The following is a 20,168-nucleotide window of genomic DNA, read 5'->3' on the forward strand; positions in this document are numbered from 1 at the left end:
GCGTTCGTTCGAGAGAAGCCACCGATACGGCGACGTCGACGGAAGATGAACGATACCACCCCCGATGCCGGCTTAATTTACCACGGAGATAATCTGCGAGTGACGTTTCCTTCTTCCGCGGTGAAAGGAAGCTTCTGGCTTGCCTTTCGTCCCCTCAAAAAGCTAATTACGTTCGGTCGTTACGATCCAACCAACACAGATACCACCCACCCCCGTAGCCTCTATTCGTGTCCATTATCACGAGGGTAAGAAAGTTTCGAGCGTTGGTCGATGCTGTTCGAAAATCTTCGACGGTAGTTATCGAATGAAAACGTGTTCGCCACGAGGAATAAGTTTCCACGCGGGGGTGACTTTGATATTAGGTGGTTAATCTTCGGTGAATTGGAATAAATTAGGTTGGTGAGGAATTGTCGTCTGTGAGAAAGATTGTAGGAAATGAACGTAGGAATTATTCAAACTGATTGATGCCAACGAATAAAAATTGTGGCTGTTGTAAATAATTTTACATTCTTATCAGTGCAAGTAAGAAAATGGAATTTATATAGGAATAATATCTACTTTCACGTCTTAGCTTCTTTAGAAAAATTAAATTTCAAATTTAATTAGCTATATTAATAGTTTGTATGAAATGTTACAGTACGTATATAGTATGGTCATTTGCTTAAATAATACATTTAATTTATTTAATATTGTAATCAATAATAAATTAGAATAACGTAATATCATAATTAATAACCAATTTAATTTATTTGTGTATTAACTGCCACGTTTCTACATGATGTAATATATAATCGTTTATTTAATTAAGTTGGTTCTGTAATTGGCTATTGTCCCTTAAAAATCAATTTAAGAGATTATACGCGTTGTTATACTCGAAATAAAGGAACAGCGGGAAAAATGTAGTATCTGATGAATTTAAACGAATGCAAATAAGGGGTAAAAGTTCGAAGAAGAATCCCTGGAGTTAGGAAAAGCGTCTGGTACGATTGGATGAATTTTAAGAAAAATTTTCCTCGATTCTTGTACGCAGTTAGGAGAGATAAATTCGATCGAAACTTTGTTTTTCATGGTTATTTTGAACTTGTCCGCTGGCCGGAAGTTTCCTTTTTTTCCTCAAGACGGTTTATAAAATTCCCAACGTCGGCTTAAGTTCAACTAATGCATATTTAATATCCAGTCGTACTTCGTAACTTGGCCAACTTTAGGAAACTTAATTACGCTTGATCGCGACGATTTTCCTCTCTCTGCAAGTGACTTCTTTTTACTGTTTCACACGAATAATTTTCACTCGGAACAGCACGAAATTTATTGGCTTCGCTACGTGAAAAAAGGTCCAACCTTTTAATTAAAAAATATCGACTTTGAGTAACACGAAACTCTCTCTCGCTCTCCAATCGAGCGTGATACAAGATCCAAATGAAACGAAATTAAATGATTTATTTACGTTACTGACATCGTGCGATCAATTCGAAAAAAGGGACGAACATAAAGAAAAAAGAATGTTACAAATAATGCACTTTTTAACTTTGAAAAGTTATGTACAAAATTTTTAATTGAAAAATATGTATAGCTTTAAAGATTGAAACACGTTATTATACATTCTCGTAACTTTACCACTGCACATGCATTATTCTTCATAAAGCAACTCATAATTCATTCATAACACCGTAATGAACTAAAGACATTCTAGGTAATATGATACTTTCTCATACGTCTTATAGATCAAGCGCATAAATAAAGTGATAAATGACATGCTATTTTAGAATTAATGAATCGTATTTTGTGTAATGAAGTGAGAATAATAATATTACAGAAGAGAAATGGGCGCAAAGGTATTACATTTCACAAAGGATTTGGAAGGAGTGGCAAGAATGGAATTTCGAATTGAATAAAATTCATCGTTTCACTCTAAGCAATGTACGACTCTATAACCGATTATAGAGATTGGTGCAACTATAAAACAATCAATTTAAACAAATAAAAGAACAGAAATAAAAATTCTCATCGTGAACATCACCCGTGTTTAGCCTGTTAAATTTCTATCAGATTAAGCTGCAAACCCTTGATTTCCTTATATTATTTCGTTATATCGCACAATCTCATCTTTGCGCTACTTCCCCTTCCTGTAAATTACAACCCCCTCTTACAAATGAACTCATAAATAAGCAAAATTAAAGCTGCGAAAGAATCAAAATTTCATCTGTATCTGTATCTTTCCTTCTCGAATGCCTTTATTTCCTGCAATGCAATATCATTTCACGTACACTCTCAGCGGGGAAAAGTTCTCAAAATCCAGAATGGCCACGACTTTGTGCGCATTTGCAGTTTTGTCTAATTAGAATTGCCGATTTTCGAGCGGAGAGGCGAAAGCCAGCTTCTCATTTCTTTGCCGGCTGTCTCGCGGGATCACCGAGCTGAAAGCAGATTCCGCGCGTCTCGTCTACCCTCCCCTTTCAACCGCCCATTTTCCAACCCTCCGTTTCCCATCCAGTTTCAATTTACCGGATCCGCCAGGAGTCTGCCGATTCTTAGTGTTTTTTCCTCGAGAGCGGCAAGAGCATTTCCCGAGAAATCGAATCGAGTCGCGGCGAAGAAAAATGGCCTCCGCGGCGAGTAGGAAAACCCTTTCTCGTTCTCGCGATGCGGCGGGTTGCTTCCTCGATCCTTCAAGAATTTAGTCTCTCCGTGGAAGATGGAGTTCTTCCGCCACACGAAGATCCGACGCATTTCCGACCAGAACCTGAAATCTTCTGTCTGAGATAACGTTCGATGTATCATTCCCCTTCGTTAATAATTCTTGAAAATATTGGAGAAACGCTGGATTCTTGATGGATGGATAGACGGATGGATAAATGGATGGATGGATGGATGGATGGATGGATGGATGGGTGGATGGATGGATGGAAGATCATTCTAGTTCAATGTTTCTTGTTATCTAAATAGATCTGTTTAGGTTGTTCTAAATGTATGATTTGTAGACTATTTTTGTACATTTACAATGCTTAGTGGGAGCATTTGCACATCACTACATTTATTATAGTATTTACATACCGATTAATTAGGTGTAAGTTTATTAAATTTCGTATCATTTAGGAATACTATTGAAAATACATTTAAAATGTACTTTAACACTATGAGAAATATATCTTAAATAATTTCTAAAGAAAGTATATATTTAGTACTTTAATATTGTGAAAATAAAATATTGAATCTGATAGCAAAATCGTTTCGTTGGAAAATGAATTGGGGAAGTACGTGTAGCCTGTATAAAAAATTTTGGAGATGCAAAATGCACAGAAAGTACTGTTGACAGTAATTTCCAGCTATACTTGTATCTTTTGTGGTTGAAATTTAAACAACTTCTATAACATTGTGTCTTATAACGTGGAATACATTTTACTTACATGTGCAACAAGCGTCTGTTTTCAAAAACTTTTTATCTCGACGATACAATAATTTTGCACTTAGAAAACTTGCGACTTAAGTAAAATTGCTTTGGAAAACTTAGATAAACTTAGACTTCCGCCATGTAGGTTGCTATCGATCCTATCTAAATATTAAGATAGTTAGAAGCTAAAGCAAAGAAAATACGAACAAGCTGTACATTCGAGAATTTTAGAAACTTCGATGTTATGAAACATACCACACTGTAAAACTGTAAAACTGTAGAAAAGTTATTTATGATTATTGTAGATTGGAAACTCCAAAGGCATATTGTCAACTTATTTGATTTTAATGAAAAATATATTACTCACGTGAATATTACAGATTTCGTTGGAATTCAACAATACGCATTTCACTGCACTCCAAGTTCACAGAAGCCTGTGTTCGATAAAACAATAAACGTGGCGAAATTTAACTCTGTGCAAATTCAAAAAAGAATATTCACGCATACGATAAAATAATATCTTTCACACTTACAATTCGGAATATTGATCTACCATAGAAATTGTTTTTAACTATTTTTATCTTTATATTATACTATCATTTCCCATCATCGCATTCGTTAACGCTTTAGGCAAGTGGAATCTTCGCAATGTACGTCAATACATCAATTTCATAGCAGAAGAAGAATAAGAAGAGAAAATATAGGAAAACACTGTGCTGTCAACGTGATATGACACGACGTGATGACGATCCTGTTCGATTTATCCTAAATCGACGCAATGGTGCTTAATTGGCCGGACCAAAAATTCCAGGGCTAAACGAAAATTCAGTTTAATTAATACGAATTAACGTGTAGCCGACGCACAATGACGATGAACGGTGAAATAGTTTCCGGTAAATTAATTCAAGCCAGTGTCGGGAATGTGTCCGCCGCGCGTTTCACAGCGAGTCCCATTTTACTCCGCGATTCAACGTCAATTAAGTTTGGTTCTGCGCGATTTTCGACGATCTGATTAGCGTACGTTGTAATATTCTGCATTTTTCACATGTTAATAACTGTGAATATCTTGGAATGCTTGGATTTTTCATGGTTGGATTGAGCCAATGAACAAACCAAAGATCAAAGGAGAAAAATGTGGTGCGTATATTTTTATCAATTCCCGGAATATCGTTTTATGGATAGTATTTTAATAGGACATAATTGAAAATGAAAACCACTATATCTAATACTATACGATTTCATCAACGAAAGTTAAGTTACCTTCTAGAAACTCAGAAAACTTGAAAGAGAGATACATATATACCCATACTAACAAAAAAGAAAAAAAAAATACAGAGTAATTGGAAAAAATGTAATTTGTTAATTATTTGTTAAAATTTTCAAAAATAGAATAGATAGTGTCTTCACGTTCTACCAAAGCTTAACTAATTTCAGTAATATTATACCGCTATACTACTAATATAATGCCGATACAGATTCCCTTTTTAATTTCGAAGTAATAGAATATCATAGCGTGTTTGTGTGTGACGTTCACGCTTTCGACAGTTTATATTCCGGCGTCAAATTAATTATCTTGGTTTACTCGTTTTGTACTCGATAGTAATGCCATGGTTTAATTCGTTCGCTTTAAATGGAAATCCAATTGATCGTTTTTGTGCTTGCCCTTCCCGCTATTGTACGCGTTGCAATCATTTTTTTTCGATTATCCTGAAATTTGTTCGGTGTTCGATTAATATCCTCGAAATGTTTTACTCGTTGTACTTTGCTAGAAAGACGTTTATCGCAACTGAATAAATATAATCGAAGATTACTGGGCAAATATGATAAGCTCGTTTTTCTTGATTTTCTGGTCTTAATATCGTTTTATAATTTGGTAATAATAAAACAATAACAATCAACTACGTTAACAAATTAACAAGAACATATAGAGGAAAGTTAGTTCGATTATAATGTAAACTTTCTACTTAGGAAGTTCTCTTCCCTACTAGATGATAGAACGGTTGTCTCGCGCCGGAAAATTGCTGCCGTCTTATGTATATCAAAGAGGAATGATAGACAAAGGAAGATAAAGAAAGGATAGAGACAGAGAATAGGAAGAGAAAGCGAAAATTTAGAAAGTTTGTAACTGGGTCTGCTTGGGTCTAGTCGCCAAATGTGTAATAACGAGGGTAACCAGACACAAGCGAACCCTGAGAAAAAATTCAGAAAAAGGATAGGTAGGAAGTATTTAGAAAAGAAAAGAAAAGAAAAAGTTAGGAAGAGTTTTTTATTTTTTGACAAGGACATGGTAACAAGATGAAATGAAGATAACGTGGTACAAAGCTGCATACCTTTAAAAATAGCTGAAAAATTGGCAAAGTTTTATAGAAGTCAAAGGTGCAATTATTTAGACAAATACTATTTGAGTATCTTTGATAATGGTATATTATGACGAATAATATTTTTAAAATTATGGAGAGGATACAAAAAATTTTAATAATATGAGATTGATCAACCACGTAGTGAATTTTTAAACTGTTTTCCTGTAAAAGAAAAAATCACTGTAAAGTCAACTTTAACAAAACACAACTAAGACCTTTACACAATTTCCACGCACGTCGGGAGGGTGAAAGAAGACCGTGAAAGGAAACAAAGGACAAAGAAGCAAGTACATTTGCATCGCGATCATAAAGAGGTCAGACTGAAGCCAGGCAACTCACGGAACAGGTAAAACCGGCGAGGTTAAAGATGACTTCAAAGGCGAACAAATTGGAGAAAGCTTGGGAAAGAGAGAAGATACCAGAAAATTAGAGAGAAAGATACAAAGGAGGGGAAAAGGTTGAAGAGAGTGGTTTAGAGAAACGAAAAGGAAGAGAGTAGGTCAAATGCATGCAGGAATGAAAAGGAAAAGGGAGGCAAAGGGGCGAGAAGCGCGGAAAGAAATCAAAGGGATAAGGAGGAAGAACAAAGGTAGGGAACGAGATCAGGAAGCGAAGGTAACTATTTGACCGTGCAAACGGTGGATAGAATTCGATATATATTGGAATGAGAAAAGGGTATCGGGTTAAAGGCAATGGGATCAGTTCGATTGCATTGTATCCAGACGGTCGAGTCAGATGCACTTATTGTCTGTCGTGAACACGTTCTATTCGTGCTTCTCTCTGCCTCGTGTGCACGCGCGATATCGTGTACACCTACGTGTAAAAAGAATCGGTCGAAAAATAAACAGATGGAACAAACAATAGGGAAGATGAATCGATTGAAAAATATTATCGATTTTCTCGCGACGACTTTACGATTGGTTTTCGGTATATCTTGTATGTACATGTGTGGTCAATTTTTATCTTACATGGTCAAGTTTTTAGAATGTCTATAGACTGCGGATTTTTATGCACATATGGAAATTTCGTCATTAGGACTAACTAACAATTAAAATGTAAAACCTCAGTGTCGAAATACCGAAGAAATGAAGAAGTATGTATATGGTAATATGTATATAATTACATTATACTATATATAATATACAATATGTATATTAAAATATAATTATCTCTAATTCTTCTGTTATACTTATTTGAATGTATTTATAGACATTAAATGAAACAAATATTTAGAAATGTTTTGAAATATCTTAAAAAAATAATATTTTTATAGTTGATTTGACATTATCTATGTCTTTAGAGACTATATTGAAATCAAAGAAAGTCTACATATATATAAATATATCTCGGTATGATATTGGTCAAGACACTAAAACATAAATTATTATTTACAATCATAATGACCATATTAAAATTTAAAACGTAATATCGACATACTATGATGTAAGCCGGAATAAATACATTTTCCCAATTAAATATCCAACCAGATCGAATTCCAAATGACGAGCAAAAAGCAAGTTACGTATCTACAAGATTTGCACGACTAGAAACCCGATACACATAGAGAAACTTCATCCAGTTGAACTTTGCTAAACGACTTAGCAAACGTTCTCTGATAACGGTGACACGAAATTATTTTCTGTTACAGTGGTCAAAGGTACAGCTGGCGAAATTCTCAATTCTTGAACACCAAATGGATCCGAGCAGCAACTTTAGCAGCTATCGCAGTACCCTGAAAGCAGCAATGTGGCGTAGCGCCGGCGCTACGGACGAACGACAGAGGATCGTCGTACCCTTCTTTAGTTTGCTGGTCAAGGATCTTTACTTCCTGAATGAGGGATGCAGCAACAAGTGAGTAAAAACCTTGGACTCTAGTATTGATTATTTAAAAGCACTCGAGGAAATTTCTGGTTTCATCAAAGTTTCAGAGATTCGTTCTGATTTCCAATCCTTAAGTAATTACGATTTCGATCTCGAAATAGAAACGACCAGCTTCAGTGCTGTCTATATGATAATTTAACAGGGTGAAAGACTTGCCAACAAAAATCATCAAACCCATAAACAATTGTATACATTTTATAAAGGCACCATCTCCAATTATAATACACTTTCAATAGAAACAACAGAAGAGCAAGAAAAGATAGTAAACCTTTTGTAAATCAGATAAAAGAAGAAATATTCAAACAAATCCACTTCAAAAAATGTCATTGAGTAAGAGGTAGCAAAATATCTTCGTCTATCTAACGTCGCTCACAATTGCTTATAATTTAAAATATAATTATAATAACGTACAATTTAATATAAAATTATACAGAATTTAATACTCAATTTACACATTGATTAAAATTACCAAAGTACAACCTGCGAATCCTTAATTGCAACTCAATTTTCGTTTAAAACACATTCTTCTCTCTACAGCCCTTAAATTTCAGTTTCAATTATAATCGCCTTTGATCAACGATTTTATAATTTCGCGTTTCCACATAGGAATATAAAAATTATCCTGAAAATCGTACCAGGTGGAATATTTATAAGGTAATTTAAGTTGGCGATTGGCATCGATGCTGAACGTAAGCTGAGCGTTGAAACGCGATCGCCGATTTCCTGCCGGGGGCCAATACGAACTTTTTGCCGAGTTCTTTTCGTTTGAAGGTTCGATAATTTTGTTCCTGCGGAGGCGATACGTTGACAGGAAGCTCGTTTTCTCGCGAAGTGCCCGACCTTTCGGTTCTTTTTGTCGGCCGTATTTATCAAGACGACGAATGTGCCGTGCCATTTCCTTCGCTTTTCTCCGCGCGAGAAACGTTCCCTCCGTCTCCCGACGTCATCCCTTCTCCCAGCTGTACGTGTAAACTTATTAAACTTGTAATAGCAAAAGTTGTTTCCTCGTAGCTTGACTGGAAGTTGTTGAAAAGAAAACAGGAAGACTCAGGGAAAGAGGGATATGTACTAGAGAAAGGAACGGAACCCTTTCCTTTTCTCGGAGTCTGCTTTTCTATTACGAACTTATAAAAAGACCTGTAAAGTGTGTGCAATTGTTTATCTATATAATAAGTGACGATATTTTTTCAAACGAACTAATTTGAATATCCCACGTCTATTTCTTTCAAAAGATTTATTGTTTCTTTTTCTTTTTCATAGTTTCTATTGAAAGGGTGTCTTCATTTAAAGTGTTGCATAAAATATGTACAATATATGACCAGTAATTCGTAACACGTGTACGGTATAGACAGATCTAAGCGACGAAAGAATATATTGAAGGAGAATGCTTATAATGTCTGACAAATTACTGTCTAGTACTACTTACAGAGTTTGTTTTACTTAAAGTGTATACACTAAAGAAGTATTGCAATTTATGGCACGTATTATTTTACTTTATCGATATGTTTATATATTTTAAAATCGAATGTATGAATTTTCTGAATTCATGAATTTTATTATAATTTAAAATACGCAAAGCGAATTTTTTCTTCTTACCAAGTGAAAGAGACAGGTATTTAGTAACCGATAAATACTTGTACCATTTGATTAAATGCTATGTAATGGAGTATTCAGCCGAACAATATTATCGTCAATATTTAACGTATGTCAGAGACCCCCTAAGCGTCAGACGATCAATATATATTGTCAATACAATATTGAGAACTTTACACATTGATAATGATATTGATCGTCTGAACGCTACTCAATACTACGATCAATCAAATTATGGAAACGAATAAAATAAACCGATACAATATACAGTCTCCAAATATTATATACAATATTTCAGAAGTTAATATTTTTCTTCGTTTTTCTAATAATCCTTTAAAATCGTTCATTTTCCATGTCATGTAAAGATTCTAATAATCTCGGTTCACGACGATCGTTTTATGGGTCAGCTCTGATTAATCATCACAATGATGGGCATCTGAGGTAGAACGTTTTTTCGTTCAAAAAGCTCATTACGCACGCGATAGCAAGGTGAAATGAAACCGTCTCTCGAAAGCGGCCACTGCGTAGCCACAAGAAGTTTCATTAGAAAAACAATTTCTATTCGAGTAGAGTGGTTCCACTACTTGAGACGATATTTACTGAATACCCGCGTGTATAATTCTCCCAGATACGCGACTGCACAAAAGTTGGGATTTAATGAATTTTTCACTTATATGCAGATCAACTACATACTCTTATATATATGTAGGATTTTATATATTAAAGTGGGATTTTTTGTCAGTTTAAAAGTAGAAATATCTCACATACATACACCTATACATGCACTTTCACCCAGAAGTATTCATTGAGCAGTATTCTTGCTGTTCTCTGTCGAATTAACTTTAAACTGTTTCAATAATAAGATTTAAATAACTTAAGTCGTAACAATGTACTCATATAACTTATGACTCATGACAATATTAGATAGTTATCAACTATATAACTTTTGCAAAAGAAAATAGTTTCTTGTGTACATTGAATTAAAATTTTCCGCGAATATAACGTTCTTATCAATTATTCATAAATTAGTTAATCATATCATCATTAATCATATCGACTAATCATTATAATTTGGAATGTGAATGCAAAAGTTTTAAAGCGGATAAACTCAAGCTTTTGGCTAGTGGTGTATACGTATACATGCGCATGCCCATACAACGTATGTACGTTAAAATCATAACGGCGTATATTATGCCCGGAATGGCGGACGCACGGTAGAAAATTCGCGGAAAATGCGAATTCGTGCAGACAGGCAACGTCTGAACAGTACGGAAACATTTCACTGAATCGCGCACAGCAGATCGTCGCACAGAGACACGTTGGTACAAATCGCTTCAAGACGTATGTATACAGGCTACAGATAAATGTCCACGTATTATGCATTTTGGCCCGATCACATAATACGTAGATCGAGAACTGTGGCTGATATTGGCTCAGAGAAATAACGGGACGCATTGTAATGGCTTCGAAACAGTGACACATGTGCGTGGTTATTCCAGCTTTCCTTCGATTTATGGGCGATTGATTCGTATTTTATTTTGAAAGTTGTTTTACAAAAGAGACTAAAGCTCCTAACGTTACTATCATGCATTCTGTGTGCTTTGATGCACGAATATTGTGACAGTTTTTTTATGTTAAACCATAAAGTTGATAGTTAGTAACTTGATAGTTAGGTCGTTCTTCAATCAGAAAAATTTCTTCCGCGAGATTGAAAATTAATAAATAGACAACTAATTTAATTAATTAATTTTACCCATGTTAGTTCTAATCCTTATAAATTTAAAGAAACAAAGGCACAAAGTTAAGAAAAATGATTGTTGTATTATATTCTGTTTATTTAAATTCTATTATATTATCCTGATATTCTTATCTCCATATTATTACGAATACGAAATGCTCTATTATATCTCGACCCAAAATCATTCGAAAATTTTCTATCTAAAATCCATCCACGTTGTCACGTTTCCATTGTAAACACGATCCATGTCTCAGCCATTAACGCGTTCACCCTTAATACGAAACGACTGTTCCGGCAAACCGAATCGCGTTATAGTATCAATTTCCTTAGAAAGCGGCACAGTTCCCAATACGTTCGACGGAGTTTAATAAGGGAAAAGAGCCTCCTTCCCAGCAATTATCCTTCCTTGTCGTCCGTGGACCGAATCTGTAATAGAATTTCGATCCTACATAGGACGAGGAACGAGAAAAGGGTAGACGGAGGAAAGATAGGTTCTCGAAGGCAACGCTGGATGGATATTGACCGATCGAGGCATCCACCGGGCGAAGACGAATGGCTGCGCGTATGTAAATGTCTGTTACGTGAACGTAACGCGAACGTCGTGCAGCCGGAAGCGGGCGCCGATGCTACGCGAATTCGCACACTTCCGACCCGCACGATAAATTGCCCAAGTTCGACTCGTAATTTCACCCACGCTTTCGCGCACATGTACGTGTCTGCGCGCGTTCCCTCGTTGTATCGTCACATGCTCCATGGTTCGTCACATACAGTGTACAGCGGCTTACAAAAGTATTTCAATATCTATTTATAGAGACGTTTCATGAATGTATTATGTATATTATAGAAAACATTTTGAAATTTCATTAGCAGTATAACGAGACGTGACTCGTGATCACGTTGATAACATTTGAAATTAATCTGAAAATGTATATTATCGATTTGGATTAGGTTTGGGTTATCGAAAAATTTTTCAAGAAGAGATTCATGAAGTTATAGATAACAAAAGTCTTCTCAAGTATTTCTCAACTTCCGTTGCAAATTTTTCGAGTAATCTGATAGAAGTTACGAGATATTTACTGGACTATCATCCAACTTATGAATGATACTTCTTTAAACATTACGTTATTTGATAAAAATTCATAATAAAAATGCTACAAACTTTTTTGAAAGAACCCAATATACACATTTTCAAGTTGGTTCCAAATTTGACCAATATAATCATGACAGTCGTGTCTCGTTACAATGCTAATGAATTTTCAAAATGTTTTATATAATGACATATCTTCATACAATATATACATAAGTATTTTCCACAGTAAATGTTCAAATGTATTCCTGAACTATTGCATCTACACATACTATATCTGCTAAGTAGGACGAATTATTTCCTTCTTCAATCGAACCTGTGAGTCGGTAGATGGTTGATGTATTCTTAAAAGTTCTTTTGGAATTGGAAATTTGGTTGAGCAATAGCTGATATTACGTGCATGTATTCGAAGATTTATATTGGACATGATTTGTGGATGAATAGCGTTTTTCGTTTAGTCAAGCTTCGTGAAATTCGTGAACGGAAAATATTACTCATTTTATGTCGATAGAAGGTTTTGATAAAAAGTTTTGGTAATTTTTCTTTTAACTTTCTTTTAAAAAGTTTCTTTTCGTTGTGATTGCATTTTATTTCGTTCGAAGCTGTCTTACATGCGTTTTTTAAGATTTGTATTCGTGTAATTAATACATTAAAATAGCTTTTAACAGTATCATAATGATTTTGAAGTAGTAATTTTTCGTTATGATTCATCTTCGACATGGCATTCTCTCTCTTTTTTGCTCGCTTCCTCTTTTCCCTAAGAAAGATCTTAACAAGTTCCAAGATTGTTTGCACGTAAAATTACATTGCTTTCGAAGAGTACATAAAACTTAATGGGACTACTCGGAAACTTTTTGAGACTTCCTCGCGAACTGACCACTTTGAGCCCACTTCTTGAAATTACAAAATGAAGAAGCGTAGAAATACCCTCTTCAAATGAACTTTCCTTTTACCGAATAAAATATTCAGTTTCAATATTACTTTCTTACAATAAGAATACACATATCGGACGGATTATTTTAGAGATTCGTTAAATAATTAAAACGATTTTAGATCCACGTGAAACCGTGTACTTTCGTAATGTGTGGATCGACTTTCCATTATCCTTTTCTATCATACTATTATTAAATAGGAGGCAATTAGCTTTTCTCCATTTACTCAAATGATTAAAGTATTTGAAAATGTGTTTCAGAAGAATTACACAGATTCTAACAAGTGATAATAATAAGAAAATAAAAGATAAAATTCTTAAAATTTAACGAAACTTCGTCTTGATCGTAAACTACGACGACTCTTGTAACGTAATAACTTCTGTAATAAAATTGTCTGTTATATCCCTTCCCAACAATTTTCTCTGTTTCAACTTACTTACCGTGCAATATGCATTAATTTCGTAAAAAATTAGCGGCTATCAAAATATTGCAAAACACATCATAATAAAATACGACATATGCGAAGATAAAATAAGAAAAGTCTCAGATAGTAGCTTAAACGAGTTAAATATTTTTCCAAACTCGAATGTAAATTTATTAATAATAAAATACAAATCCAAATGAGCGAATCGAAATTGATTAAGTCGGAATTAATCAAAGCGTGCATCAAACCGAAGACTGATTGATGCGTCCTAAGCCTGAAATTTATGGAGCTAACCATTAACTTAACATATCAGCGTATCTCTCACACGGGCTAATACGATCAGGATTATCCGAAATTAATTTAACAAAATAACAGGAGACCGTTATTCTGCACAGGACGGCTGACACTGTATAAACACAAGCCAACGTACATTAAAGGATGTAACGTTGTTGTTGCTATCGACCCACGATACTCTGAAGAGACTATTCTTGACCGATAGTGAAACATTCACAAAGCGTTTGATAACAGTGAAACTTTTAATGATTACATGCGCAGATTACTATTTAGATCCACGATACTGCGTTGAAAGTATTCTTAACCACTAGTAGAACATTGACGAGCTACTTTTCAATATCGATAAAATTTTTAATGATCATAAAATAGATGAAATTTAATAAATTGGTTAAAAGCTTAAAAGGTTTATTATATCGAACCACGATACTCTGATGAAAGTATTCTTCATCGCTGGTAGAACATTGACAAGGTTTTAGACGTCAATGTCGACATCAATATTAACGATTATAAAGCAGATAAAATTAGATAAACTTATTAAAAGCTTAGGAAAAAATTTTAACGAGTTTAAATTGACCTACGACTTAAACATTTCTTAAAAATATAAATACTTTTCATTACGTTGTGCCACGTAAAAGAACAACAATTTTAAACACGATATCTACCATTAAAATAAAATATAAGAACTCTTCAAGCTTTTGATTAAAGGATTCTTAATTCATGATTTAATATTTATATATATTGTATTTTTTTATATTTATTTATACATTAATCCTGTCGTAAAACTATCGTTTCAGATTACCAAATGGACACATTAATTTCGAGAAGTTCTGGCAACTGGCGAAACAGGTGACAGAATTCATTGCCTGGAAACAAGTTGCTTGTCCATTCGAGAAGAATCCGCGTGTCATTGCTTTCCTTCAGGCGAGCCCGGTGCTGACTGAAAATGGTAAAACTTTTTAACCTGTTTTTATTTCATTCGTAGATAAGAAGAGAATTAATGAATTGAAAATACAACAGAGAACAAAAGTAATTAAATGAAACGTGAAATTGCTTTTAAATTAATCGGTAAAGAATAGAATAATATTTAAAAATAAGATGTTACTTTCGAGAACTCGTATAATATAAAATTGCATTATTTCGCAGTAAAATTAGAACGAAATAATAAGAGATTACGTCAAACGAAATTATTCAAATACTGTTACAATATTTCAGATTATTTCATTGGAAACTAAAGTAATCTTTCTTTTATAATTAATAAAAAAAAAGTTATTTTTAGTTGTTTAGATATTACAAAATATTTTATTCGTTGTAAGCTTCGCCAGTATTACTCTAATTTATTTCTTTTGATACTGTAGCTTTAGCTCTGGCGTCTTTCGAGTGTGAACCACCAGACAACAATCCAGAGAAAGAACGTTACAAAGCATTGAAGTAAGTGATCTCAATTTACGTTTAATAAAAATCTTTAAACTTTACACTTTTATCTGATACTATGCATCTAGTAAGAATTCAAAATCATAAAATTCAAAGTAGTTCTTCCAATAGTAAGTGAAATAAATAGATGAAGTCTCTACTTATGTTCCATCTTTCCATTTATACTCATAAAGAAAAGAATTTGCAGAAAAGAATTTGTAGTTCATAACTTACAATTTAGTATAAGTTACAATTTACGTAATGATAATATTAACAAAATGTAATAGAAGAATTTTTATCGTTTTTATTTATTTAATATTTTATTCGACACTAATCTGACATTTATTTAAAACACAGCTTTCAGTCGCACTAAATCACGTTCCTTTTCTTCAACTTCCTCTCGGCAGGTCTGAACTGAACGCTCAGTGAAAAAGAGCAATCATGCAACGCGTCGAATGGGAGCGATACTGAGATAGACGCACTCTTCTAAACTTCGTTCCAAACAATTAATCAGCCACGAATCTCTCTTACGAAAAGGGAAAACGAGCTTAAGCAAGTAACATCCAGCGAGAAAAGAGCGAAAAAGAGAGAAGAACATCGAAATCGTGAACAAGAGACACCCGTACGATGACGAAACGTAAGAAAAAGAAGAAAATTCAAATTGCAGCGATTTGTTCGCGAACGACAAACGAGAAGAAGAAAAACAATGATTCATCGTAGTGATCTCGCGTCATTTAAGGACACCCTTTAAGTGTACTAAAACGATCAGTGCAATCGTCTCGACACTTTCTATAAAATGCTCTCAACTTCGAATTCCATTTCTCTTAACCACCAATTTATCAAATACTTTATTACACTTTTCAGTAGTATATTACGTAAAACAATATTATACGTATATTAATACGACTTAAATTTTATCGAAATGAAATCTTATCAGACCGAATCTTCGATTCAAATTTAGAAGATCGAAATAAATATTCGATCGTGTTCCATTCACAGTGTTGTTACATTGCATACATCGAAGCAAAGAGCGCTCTTCAAAGAAAGAGACATGATAGGTAAAAACTGCTCGAAGAAGCGACTCTAAGATTCCAAAGTTCGGATAAAGGAAACAGAGACCGATTGCACCGATTGAAATCGTCTATCGATCAAGCGTACTTCGGTATACACTGAAAACGAAGCTGATCTGTTAGTACGAACATGAAAAAAAAATTCATTGAACAGTATCGCGTAGCAGTAAGTATAGTTCCTAAGCCCGAGGCCAAACGAAGAATCGTCCCTCGATCGCGAAAATTTCACAATTGTGGCACAGCCTCGTGAACATTCGTTTTCGAGGAATCGTTTCGTACATTTTGGCCGACCCTTTTTGTACATAGTCCTTTTGATATACGCTAACAAAACTCCTAGGTGTGGAACAGAGGATAATGGAAAAATAATAAAAAAGAAGAAAATAGGTTCGTTCCTGTAGAGTAAGCTCGAACGTTGTCGTTTTTAAGGTTCTAGGTTACACGTTAGTAACAGACGACGGTCGTCGTGCACGTACTTAACGAACGAGAAAGACGAAGAGAGGAAAGGAAAAGATAGAGAGGAGAAACGTTTGACAAGATCAGTAAGAGAGGACACGACCCGGTAGTAACGCGCGCGGCTTTATGCCGTTTGCAGCTTTTCAAAAAGCGTTTCCATTGTCCCAATGTTGACGATGTCGTTTGGGTTTTTTCGAGTGTTCACGCGGTGACGAGCGCGAGATTACAATTTCTCTCTTTTTTTTTAAATACGTTCGTCTGTACTTTTTTCGCGAATAAAAAAATCCTCGTGTAAGAGTAAATCTTTTTTGGTCTCGGTGAACCGTTTCATTCGCGTCTACCTAATGGAGATATGTTCGTTAGAATTTTTATTTTACATACATATGTATATTACCGCTGAGAAGTATCCAGATACCTGGTTATTTTCAACAGAATATATTTTAATTAGAAAATTACGGATAAATCAATGGGTGATGGTTTTATCCTTTATAATTATTATAGCTACGTACAATATGCTGCGTATTAGCATAGTGCTGTAAGTCAAAATTTTAACAATCACGTGTTTTAGCTTTTAAATGTATTGTCTCTTTAGTTTCATAATTAATTAAGTTCCAGTTTTATTCTCTATCGTGATATACTTTCATAATTTAATGAAATACAATCAAGCTTTTATAAACTAGCAGTGAAACCGACTTACATCACTATGATCCTTGCTAATTGATTTTTGCAAATCGTTGAAACATATTACTGTCATGTTTTTTAATGGATAATTTAGATTTATGTTTTGGTGATTTCATAAAAGGTAACAAGTGCTGCTTCTAGTTACACATATAATAATTTATCATTAATTTGTATACTTTGATTAAATTCATGCACTGTTACCACAAATCGATCAAAGTATCTGGATATTTATGCACGGTGATGTAAATATTAAATCGAAGCAATTTTGGAATATCGTTAAAAGCTTAACGATAAAAGTTTCATTTGGCTTGCGGCAATTTTAGCGGCGACGTTAACGCGTACGTCGTTTGATAGATTGATTTTTAGCTCGCTATGTATGCTGTAAGTGATACATTATAAAAAGTTAATCGAAAGTTCAGCGTATCGAGAAAATTTCACTCGAGAACTCACTTTTATTTGTATATGAAAATCAAAAGGGAAAAATGTGGTAAATCTATTTCTGCCAATTCTCCGGTAGATATTAGTAACGAAAGTTAAAGTTTAACAGCATGGAAGGCTTTCCATGATGTTAAAAAAACTAAGTTTCCTCTTTCTATAAAACATTTTTTTCATGACAGAAGAGCCGGAAACCTGTAACAATTATCTGAAGGAATATTTCGCTAAATGAAATAAGCTTTTTAAAAATATAATTTCGAAGCTACTCTTTGAACTTGAAACGATTAAAAAAGCTATTAAAAACGAGAAATATGACTTATCACGTCTTTCACCTATGGTGTCCATATATCTTCGTGTGCTTCTACAAGAATCGAAAAGTTCTTGTCTCTCTACTGAATATCAGTTGAAAAAGAAGAGAAAACATTTGAAACGCGCGCGTCACCGTTAAAATCTATCTTCGTATTTTTGAACACGTTTAAACAGAGTATGATCGATCTGTCCGAAATCGAGCCCAGTAATAAGGTAATGACTTTTTCTTTTCCTTTTATTTGTTCTCCGAATGAACTCGCGATACAAAAGGAAGAAACGCAGAGATAAATGGACGAACTGAGGGCGAAGGTGTTTTGAGAAAAATATAGGGACCAAGAGTTCGTTTTTTCAAGAAGGTAACCGAAAAATCGTGAATCGTGATCCAACGATCGCGATCTAAATGGAGGAAACGCAAAGGCAGACTGTCGAATTTTCCGCTCGCTAACTCGTAGCTTCGCGTACTGAGAGAAACACCTTTGCAGTCATTAGGCATTTAAGGCTAATCTAGACGATTTGCGTCTAGTTATAATTACGAGCTGCGTACAACGTATCGAATAATTTGTTATTTTTATTTAAAATATCTGCAAGATATATGATGTATCTAATCATTCACTTGATTAATTATTTTCGTCGTATGTAAAAAACTGTTTCGCAGTTTAAAAACTATGGAAGTACGCATTCACACGCGATAAAATGTATTTGTACATTGTTCTATTTTAATTTAATTATTTATACGAACGTATTGTACGTTTTCTTTTGCACTCCCTGCACGGCGAGTTCTTTAAGACAAGTTGAGCTTGTGTTTGAGTAAACGAAGTATTTCGTAGGAGTTTTAAATAACGTATTCAGTAAATGTGTACAAATCTTTTGTTATACGTTTGTAGTATTATTTTCGTGAGTTTGTTGTATAGATATTGGGTGAAAAATATTTAAACGAATCAGAGGCAGCTCTTCTTGCCTTCAGCTTTTAGATTGTAGTCTAGTGTATCTCTTTTTTACTGTTCCTGTGTTATTTATGCGATCGTATCATGGATGTAGAAGGAAAATTCTGTAAGTTCTAAAATTGAGGTTTCGAGAAAAATACTTTCCTATTTTTCACAAGAAATATAAAAATTTCTGTTCTATTATTTTTCATTCTGGAAAAATGAGAAGATTACATTGAATTACAGATTGTTGTATAATTTGAAACTATGACATTCTCTTTCAAAAATACGATTATCCGTCGTTATATTATATTTTATACAATTTTTTAATTTCGTACAATCTTGTATATCCTACAATTTCAAAATGAATAACTTCAATTAAAAATAAACTTAACAGATTTTTCTTAGATAACCACGATGTTATACAATATGTAATATTTTATTATCGCAGAATATTTTTCTATACTTATCTAACGCACGATGTTTATCCGTTTATTTATAACGAAGTATCTTTAACGCTCTGTTTCGTGTCGCAATAAACAGTAAACGTTTCTCGTAGGTGTTAGCACCTTCGATAAATGTATCTTGCTCGCCGTTCTCTCAGTACGAGAATCAGAAAAAGAGAAACAAACGTGTATCATATGCAACAGAGTAGCGTCGTATGTACGAGGACGAACCAGAGTCTACGCGAAGATCGCGTAATAAAGAAAGTATAATTCATTGATCGAGCCACCAAAATCGGGGATATATTATACGCCAGACTCCTTTCTTTGGAAATCGTTTGATAAAAATCATCATGGATGTATATTCCGAGGAATTCAAACGATATTACAACATTCGTTCTAGCGTAAGTTTTTAGTAACATTAGGATAATTTAATTTTGACGAAAATTAATGTACATGTTGCGACGAAAGTGTTCGAAAATTAGAGTTATAAACATATAAACTTTGTCTCGATTCTACATCTTCATTGACATTTGGATAATTTAATTTTGACGAAAGTTATCGTACGTGTTAATGAAGGTGTTAAAATGTTAAAAAATGACAAAATCGATGGTGGATGTAATGAAAAAATTCTAACTTAATATTTTGGTGGATTAATTCGATTATAGTATATTATATTAATTTATATAACACAATTCATAAAACATTCAGTGACCAGACATAAACCAAGCCCAATTTACCCCTGAA

At 34.0% G+C, this 20,168-nt stretch overlaps 1 protein-coding gene across 1 annotated transcript in view; it reads left to right on the forward strand.

Annotated features, from left to right (window-relative positions):
- The window catches only part of LOC138181961 (uncharacterized), a 562,178-nt gene extending 542,301 nt beyond the window's left edge, over nucleotides 1–19,877 (forward strand). The window contains exons 10-13 of the mRNA XM_069117380.1: nucleotides 7,397–7,599; nucleotides 14,492–14,643; nucleotides 15,053–15,125; nucleotides 15,515–19,877. Coding sequence (XP_068973481.1) covers nucleotides 7,397–7,599; nucleotides 14,492–14,643; nucleotides 15,053–15,125; nucleotides 15,515–15,536 — 450 coding nt within the window. The 3' untranslated portion in view covers nucleotides 15,537–19,877. The remainder of the gene's footprint in view (nucleotides 1–7,396; nucleotides 7,600–14,491; nucleotides 14,644–15,052; nucleotides 15,126–15,514) is intronic.
- Nucleotides 19,878–20,168: the final 291 nt, after the last annotated feature.

This window comes from Bombus flavifrons, chromosome 7 (assembly GCF_040668555.2).
Source record: "Bombus flavifrons isolate JBK064 chromosome 7, iyBomFlav1_principal, whole genome shotgun sequence".
Taxonomy (NCBI): Eukaryota; Metazoa; Arthropoda; class Insecta; order Hymenoptera; family Apidae; genus Bombus; species Bombus flavifrons.